Source organism: Monopterus albus, unplaced genomic scaffold (genome assembly GCF_001952655.1).
Source record: "Monopterus albus unplaced genomic scaffold, M_albus_1.0 scaffold524.1, whole genome shotgun sequence".
NCBI classification, from domain to species: domain Eukaryota; kingdom Metazoa; phylum Chordata; class Actinopteri; order Synbranchiformes; family Synbranchidae; genus Monopterus; species Monopterus albus.
The window spans coordinates 25,656-34,878 of NW_018128404.1; the positions used below are offsets into that span (position 1 = coordinate 25,656).

General features: G+C 43.7%; 1 protein-coding gene across 1 annotated transcript in view; it reads left to right on the forward strand.

Annotated features, from left to right (window-relative positions):
• LOC109952969 (thyrotropin-releasing hormone-degrading ectoenzyme) overlaps positions 1 to 9,223 on the forward strand; it is a gene marked incomplete at its 5' end in the record, with an annotated part of 66,976 nt that overhangs the window by 16,556 nt on the left and 41,197 nt on the right. The window contains one exon of the mRNA XM_020588298.1: positions 5,283 to 5,396. Within this exon, the coding sequence (XP_020443954.1) occupies positions 5,283 to 5,396 (114 nt within the window). The remainder of the gene's footprint in view (positions 1 to 5,282; positions 5,397 to 9,223) is intronic.

Consider the following 9,223-nt stretch of genomic DNA (forward strand, 5'->3'; position numbering starts at 1 on the left):
CCTCAACACGAAAAGGACGAAGGAGATGATAGTGGACATGAGAAAGCAGAGGAGATCTCATCAGCCACTGTTCATCCAGGGGCTCGACATGGAGAGGGTGAGCAGCTTCAAATACCTGGGCGTCCACATCAGTGAGGACCTCACCTGGACACTCAACACCACACAGCTGGTCAAGAAGGCCCAACAGCGGCTGTACTTCCTGAGGAGGCTGAGGAGGTTTGGCATGTCACCTAGGATCCTTTGCAACTTCTACAGCTGCATCATTGAGAGCATCTTGACCAGGCGCATCACTGTCTGGTGTGGCAGCACTACTGCTATGGACCGCAAGTGCCTACAGAGAGTGGTAAAGACTGTGGAGAAGATCACCAGGACTCCACTGCCCTCTCTGCAGAGCATTTACCACCGCAGGGTGCGCAGGAAAGCTGCCTCCATCCTCAAAGATCCCACCCACCCCCAGCATGGACTGTTCACTTCTTTGCCCTCTGGCCGGAGGTTCAGAAGTGTGAAATGTAGGACCACTAGACTGAAAAACTCTTTCTTTCCCTCTGCCATCAGACTCCTAAACAGCTGAGGAGTTTATGTACTGTTTACATTCTCAGTTTGCACATGTATAATTGCACAATGACTGTTGACTGCTGCACATGCTGCTCCCATGCAGCATACATTCTCTATTATATTCTTTTATTGTACTGCTGTATTTGTCGCTGCCTAAGGTGTCCCAGATTTTGTGTTACATGCATAATTGCACAACAACTCTGCTGCACATGCTGCTCCCATGCAGCATACATTCTGTTATATTCTTGTATATTTTTTCTTACTATATTGCTGCATCTACGCTGCTTATTGTGCCTTAGATTTTGTGCCTCAAATTTTCTGTTACTTATTTATCTACTTTATATTTCATTTGTATTTTGTGGCATTCATGTGGACGGCAAAGTAGACTGATGTCAAAGAACCTTTGAATACGTCTGAGTGCTTTACATGGGAGTATGTGACTTTCTAGCGCTGTCCTGAGGTTTCTACTGCATCATGCAGTGGATGAGAAGTAACACCTGTCATGTGCAGCCCTTTGTCTGCACCGCGTCGGTGGTTTGAGGCGAGGGAGCTGTGTTGTTGGACATTTAGTTGTGATGTTAGGATGACATTCAGCCTCCGCACGTGACACTCTGCCACAGAATCCTGCACTGCTCTGATTAAGAAAGCAATGTCCACCTGTCCTATTGAGCCACTTCATCATCCTGCTGACATGGATGTGGATGAAGAATTTATACAGCACTGATGCTCCGACCTCCAAGTCTGTTTTATCTGTTATTAAGATTTCTTATATTGTAATTATACTAATTTGACTTAACTCTACTCGGTACATACGACCTCTTTGCATGCCATCTGTCTTGGAGGCCTTCTCTTTCTCTTCCAGAGGTGTCACGCTTTTTCCCCCTTTGTGTGAGCTTATCTGATTCAGGGGTCTAGGCTGTGTTATTTGGGGTTATAGAACTAAAATTGACTTGACCTCATCACTCCACACACCAACAACACATTACAAGCTTTATCTGATCCTAATGTGAGGCTGTAGTAGACTCAGTGAGTGGCTGTTAGTGTAAAACATTGTGTTACTATGCCTCCACCTCCAGTTTCTCATTAGATTTGGTCAAACGTAGGAATGTGTTTTTACACAGAAACAGGACGGTGGATTTTCTCCCCATCATTAACATTCAGAGTGCATTAGGAAGGAGCATCCCAGTGTCCAGTGTGAACAGGAGTGGATGTTACAGTGTAAGGAGCGGGTCATGTGACTGTAGCACATGAACCCGTTCACAGGCTTCACTTCAACTGTTAAATATATAAAAGCACATTTATTACATTCTGCACAGGTGAACTGTAAAATGCTATTTCAAAAACATGAAAATAACTGGAAGAGTTACTAGTGAATGTTGAGAGAGGCTTGTGTTTTGTGTATGATGTCACCGTTTTACACCCATCATGTATAGCACGCATAACTATATTTTCCTTAATGTGTAATCACCAGAAAATGAGAATCACTGCATTTTTTTAGCTCAGAATGAGCCTTTTATTTCTACATAAGAGCAAGTCCCCTATCACGGAGGCCACTATGCTGAGCCACCATGTTTTTTTACAGTAGCTCAGAATGGACAAACCACACATTGGCTCTAGAGCGTGAATTTATGTTTTCACATTGAAGTAGCAGCTCAGATTTGGAGACACTTTGAAGACAACAAAGAAGTAATGTTAGAAACAAGCGGAACCACTGTTGTGAGTTTAAGAACTGTAACTTGATGAAATGGAGGATCATAGTTCAACTTTAACACAAGACAAAGGAAGACGGCATGAATCCCTGTCAAAGAAGCAAAGACATGAAGAAGCGGGACAGGCAACAGTATAAGATGAGGATAAACACTGGTGTGGCCTTTCCCAGTTGGAAATCCTTAATAAGGGACAAATGTCTCCACAGTGATGCCAAAGTCACCTGTTTTCTGCTGGACAGGTAATTTAGCCTAACAAGTAAAATTAACATGGCTGGTAACCCACTGCCGTCGAGTGAGCCGCCGTTAGCCTTAGCTTGGTCTAGTCAGCCGCACTTCTTTCCGAGTTAATAGTTTGTCCTACATTTACAGTAATCACTGTGACATGACTATGAGGGCTGTTTAACATGATGTATAAGAGTGTTGTTGAATGTTGCAATCTGCAACCTCACCACTAGATGTCAGTGAACCTTACACACTGCACCTTTAAGATCACGATTATGATTATTGTGTTTTATTTATGACTTAATGTTTCTCTGCATGTGCAAAACTGGTTATAGTCAGTTGTGTTCAGGTGTTGTGTTGCTGTATTATTGTGCTTTGCTGTTTCCTTTTGCTCTGCATGGCCTGTGCACTGCCTAAAATATTTATTTTTCTGTATGGGTGTCTTCTGTAATTTTTGATCTTCACTTCATTGGTTTCCGAATATCTTTCACAGAAGGCTAATTGAAATCTGCAGCACACTGGTACAAGTACAGAACTGTTGATAAGGGTACTATCTTTGAAAAAAAAAGGCTTGTGATGGCTGGATTTAAAAGAAAAAGGTACTGCACTGCCGCTGCTAACACAGAAATTAAATACTGTTTGATCACAACACTTGCTGAGTATGGCTGCATAAAGAACAAGCTTATAATTATTCTCTTTCTTTTAATGAACCTGTTTTCTGTGACAATCTTAAAACCTTTTTTTAAAGAGAAGTGTTACCACCACCTGCTAGTGTTTGATCAGCAGTCACACGCCGACTGTGCTCGCTGAAGGGCGTTTCCTCGCCCCCGCCACACAGCCTCTAATTTTGGTCAAAGCAGATGCTGACTGCTCCTTCTATTCAGATGTTTCTCCTTCAAATTAAACACAGACCAAACCCCTTAGTTTTCCCAGCTGATCTGCCCCAGGTCAGCCCCACAGAGGCCAGTGTTGTTGAAGGTCTGTGTTTTCTACCGTATTTGGACAAACCTCGGCCTTTTTGCTGCTTAATTGAACTTGACTTGTTTCAAGTGCAGGGTGAAATGATTCAGATGTGACTTAAACACTGCACACATACAGCACAACCTGACTCGTTCTGCACCAGAGAGAATTTCATCCACTGAAGGACAGTTTACTGCAAAAACACTGAACACGTACAGCAACACACACACACTCCGCCGAGCTGTGAACACTGCAGTGTGGAGGCTCCAGCCATCTACTGTGCAGCTGAAGGTGTAAAGGGAACATTCAGACTCAGAAACAAAGCTGGCAAAGACACACGTTTGTTCCCAAACACCATTTTCATTCAGACTGTGTTGCCAGGAAACAGCCTGGATCCACATGGACTGTTTCACTGTCAGCAGGGTTCAGTGTGAGGTCTGTTTTTTTATGAGCACCACCTTTATTAATTTTGACTGCTGATTTACCCTGATGGGACTCTGAGGGCCTAACATCCAATCAGATGGTAGCATGTCTGTCATGCTTTTGAGCAACATTGCTGGTTGCCTTCCGGCATCGCTGATGAACAGTCATGTCGGCATCTGTTGACACCCTCTCTACCTTTAAGATTAGACTTCAGACGTTCCTTTTTGATAAAGCTTATAGTTGGGGCTGGATCAGGTGACCCTGAGCCTTCCCTTAGTTATGCTGCTATAGGCCTAAGCTGCTGCGGGGCCCCATGATGCTCTGCTCTGCTCTCCTCTCCTCTCCTCTCCTCTCTCTCCCTATGCTTCTATATGCCACCATTATACATCACTAACTTTGTGTCTCCTCTCTCCCGTAGTGTGTCCTCTCTCTCTCTCTCTGTACCTTTCTACAGGTTGCCCTGGCCCTGGAGCTCTACGTCTCTGATGAGCAGTCACCAGCCACATCGACCTGATCAGTGTTTGATTGATTGTTGTGTCTTGTTGCTTTTCTTCTTTTGTCTCTCCTCTATCCACTCACCCCAACCGGTCGAGGCAGAAGGCCGCCCACCAAGAGCCGGGGTCTGTTGGAGGTTTCTTCCGTTAAAGGGAGTTTTTCCTCCCCACTGTCGCCAAGTGTTTGCTCAAGGGGGATTTGTTGGGTTTTCCCTATGTAATAATATTGATAACAGTAAGGTCTAGACCTTACTTTGTAAAGTGTCCTGAGATGACTTTTGTTGTGATTTGGCGCTATACAAATAAAATTTGATTTGATTTGATTTGTTGGTCTGGCATCACAAGGTGGAGATCTTGTCAGTCCTCCTGGAAGATCAGGGAGCTCCTCCTGCTCACAGTTGGACTGGAATTAATTTAATTTTTGGTTTGTCATCGTCTTCAACATGTTTCATCATTTTGAATTTTAGCCCTGCTGGTGGCTTCGCTCTGGGGTTGGCAGTGTTGCTCCAGACTGTTGCTTGGAAATCTATGAATCTTTGTTTTTTAGGGAAGGAATGGGCTTTTTGTAGTTTCAGGAGTTTCACTCTTTTTCTGACCTTAACCAAGTGCCCAAACAGGGCAGACATTGTACTGCAAGATCAGGTATTCTGGCAGGAGACCAACTGTTAGCCTGACTAACATGAACAACTTAATCCATTACATGAATTAATAAAACAGATGCAAATGAGTTGTATAGAAATGGGCTGGACATTCCCATCAGCCTCAGCTCTGCTTTGCATGCTGACTTGCTAAACTAAGATGGCGAACTGGGTAAACATTTCCAGACATTTCCAGGCATGTTAGCATGCTGATCTTAGCATCCTGTCAACAGTAATCTGACAGAACACCGGGTCATCTGTTGTGTGTGTCTGTGTTGCAGTGGTTTGGCGACCTGGTCACTCCGGTGTGGTGGGAGGACGTCTGGCTGAAAGAAGGCTTCGCTCATTTCTTTGAGTATGTGGGCACCGATTTCCTCTTCCCAAAGTGGAACATGGTGAGTGACAGACAACTTTAATTCGTTTCACATCAGGGATTTCGATGTTTGTCTCACTTTTCACTCCTTTCAGCTAATTACTTCACGTGAGAGACATCAGTCTAATGGTAAATATTTAAACTCTTCAGGCGCTGATTTTGTTAGTTTGTTATTTAAAATATTCAGTCTTTTGTATATTGTTAACAATTGAATAAAACAGGAGAAAGACACCAGCGCTCACTTCTTTTAAGCCTTTGGGAACAGTACATAAAACTAAATAATCCATATACTGTCTTTTCAGAGCTTTTAACCACAGGTGTAATAGCTAAACACTTAAAATAGCTGCAGACTTCCCTCTCTTATGTGATAACAGGAGTCTGATCTTAGAGCATGTTGAGGAGGATTCAGATTTCCTGAAGCTCTGCTCACTCATCATATTTTATTTTTCTGCCTTGTGGTTTCACATGAGTCAGAATCTCAAGGCTCCAGTCAGTCACAAATTAGATTTTTTTTCTCAGAATGAATATTTAGAAAATCTCCATACAAAAACATAATGCAGAGAGAAAACAGAAAAGTAAGTTCAGGTTTTAAATCAAGACCAGCTCAGCTCTGAGGTCCGGGACGTCTCTGTGACAGTGCTTAGTGGTGTCGGTTGTTCTTTGGCAAAAAACATGTGCCAGCAGAAACTGTTGACAGGAGGTGTGCTGGATGTCATCGTCATGGTTACAGTGACTCACATACAGTAATGCTTTGGCGTGCGACGCAGTTAGCATGTTTGTGTTTCCTAATTTCTGTGCAATTACTGTTTTCACAACATGCACATCATGTTTACTGAAATCTGAGGTCAAATCATCTTTGCTAGTTAACGGGCACTTTGACCGTGTTGTGATGCACACCTGTCTAGGTGTGTGCACGGTGCTCATGCACTGTGCTTATTATACCCTGGAACGCACTGCACAGGACGTACAAAACGTAAAAAGTAAAAAGATGACACTGAGTTCACTGAGTGTTGTGCACATCAATATATTTGTATTTATAATAAAAACCATTTTTATTAGTGACTGTGCGCCTTCACCTCACACACGAGCAGATCCGTTTCCTCAGTGTAAAATCTCTCCGACGTCCTTCCTGGCAAGTTGGCCAGTATGCTAGCAATCCGCGTTCAAACTCACACGTCTCTTAAACGGGATGTGAGGTTACACACCGATTGGATAACTGCATGTTCTGCCCAAAACACACCCCTGCTTTAATGAGGAGATCAAGTACAGCCCTACTGCACAGTCACTTAAACCATTTTCTTCATTGTCAAATTACCGAAATGAACATGGACACACCCAAACACCACATGCACCAGTGCATCTTGATCAGATGCTGTGGACCCTCAAAACCTTAAGATTCCGAATCAAATCCCTGATGTTTCCCAGCCAATCTGTTTTCAGTTAATGAGTTGCATTCAGAGTGTCAATAATTATATTAATATAAAAGGGTTTATAGTTTGTATCGAGTTTTGTGAACCCACAGATAAGTATGGAAGCTAAATCCAAACACAGATATTGTAACTTCTAGGGCAAACTGGAGCAGGGAGAGGAATAAAAAATTAAAGGAACAGCCTGAATGACTGAGCGGTCTCCTCCAGGGTGACAGAGCACCCCCCACCAGGTCTCAGCCCAGCTTAACAGCTATCGGAGATGTTGGAGCGACATGTTAGACAGCGTCTCTACCACCCTCATCAAAACACCACATGAGGGAACATCTGGTGGAGGAACGGTGTTCATCCCTCCTGGAGAGTTGAGAGACCTGGAGAGTCGAGGTGGAGCTGTTCTGGTGGCATGTGGTGGCCCAGCTCCTCACTGGGACTCTGTGGGTTTCCCCTCTGAACCATGTTTCTCTTGCCTTTTTGCAGCCCTTTACCAGCACCATGTCATTTTGATTCAGAAGTTTCAAAACCTAATATTCTGCCTGCTGCTGTTTCTACATTAAAACTTTACATAATATTTAATACATTTGTAAACAGTGTGTGTACACAAGAAGCAAGTCCTGACAGGGAGGATGCTTCCACCTTCACATAGATCGATATCTGATTCAGCAGATAATATTCAGTCTCTTTTTTATTTTGTTCTTCTTATGCTGGTAAACAAATGGATGCAGCTCAAAACACAATAAAATTAGAAATGAATTCTTGCTCAGATTTGTTCAAAACTCATGCACTGAGACTCTCTGAGAAACAGTGAACGCAGCAGAACTTTAAATTACTCCTTCCTGTTTTGTTTCTGCTGAAGTACATGTGATTTTCTTCCAAACTGAGAGGGTGTTACATGAAAACACCTTATCTTCTGCACACACACGCAGCCTGTGTCTGAGCGACATGGCATTTTTAAATCCCTGTTACTGTGGTTCTGCACGGCTGGACGCTTTAATAGAAACAAAATGTTTCTCCCATAACAAGCACAACGATGATAAAGTGGTCTGTTCCTGATAAAGCAATTTATAATACAGGTTTTTATTTAAAAAAGCAGCTTCTGTCAGCAGTGAGTCACAGCGCTGCAAGGGAAGAGCAAAACACAGCAGAGAAAATCAAACTAATAAAAGTATGATGAGGACGGGAAGGCCAGGTGACTGGTAGCCAGTCAGGTGTTATTATTCTTTAACTGTCCCAGGATGGGATTTAGGTGCTTCAGAGCAAATGTGATCAAGCCCGTTTTGAAAGGTCACAATGACTGAATGTTATAGCTTCAGGAGTTTGAGCGCTGATCACAGCAGACCGGTCCAGACATGAAGACGCAGCTGTATCCGCACATATCACAGGCACAGTCCAAAGTACAAATGTGAAGTAGCTTTTGCTGAACCAGCAGTTTGCTTGTAATCTGCAGTTGACTGTGATTGTAGACCAGCACGATCACAGTCTCCCCCTCAGTCAGAAGTGCTTAAAAGTTAATGTGAGCTCTCTGCGGGTTGGTTGGTAAGAGTGTAATAAAATCCTGCCTCGCTTATATTTTCAATAAAAGGTCACATTTACGGTCGGTTTATTTTTCTTAATCCTTTAAAACAAGGACAAATGATCAAATCTGGACTTTTTCTTTCAAACAGACATGGTCAAACATTTTCATTAGCTGTATTTTAATCTTAAAATTCCGGTACAGTTTTTCCTAAAGTTGAAGTCAACCGGCCTGCGTCACTGTGGTGGCGATTCAATTCTAAACCTTAACAGACTGCAAGTTTGTATGTAAAGGATTTTACTTTCTCAGCACCTTTGACCAGAAACATGTGACAAACTAAAGCAGCCTGGTGGCTGATGTTCTCACCACCATCTTCAACCTCTCCCTTAGCCAGAGCATCATCCCCACCTGCTTTAAGACCACAACCATTGCCCCCCTTCCCAAGAAGAGCCCGGTCACCTGCCTGAACGACTACAGGCCAGTGGCACTCACCCCAATTATTATGAAGTGTTTTGAGAGAGTGGTGCTGGCCCACATTCAGAGCAGTATACCGGAAACCCTGGACCCCCTGCAGTATGCCTACCGGCCCAACAGGGCCACCTCAGACATGATCGCAGCTGCCCTCCATTACTCCCTTTCTCATCTGGAAAATGGAGACTCCTACATCAGGATACTCTTCATTGACTACAGCTCTGCCTTCAACACAGTTGGCCCCCACAAACTCACCCACAAACTGTCCACAGTAGGTCTGCACCCCACCCTCTGTGACTCGCTCCTGGACCTTCTGACTGGCAGGCCCCAGACTGTCAGGATTGGCAATAGGATTTCAGCCAGCATTGTTACAAACACTGGCACCCCACAGGGATGTGTCCTCAGTCCCATCCTCTACACCCTGTTCACCCACGACTGTGT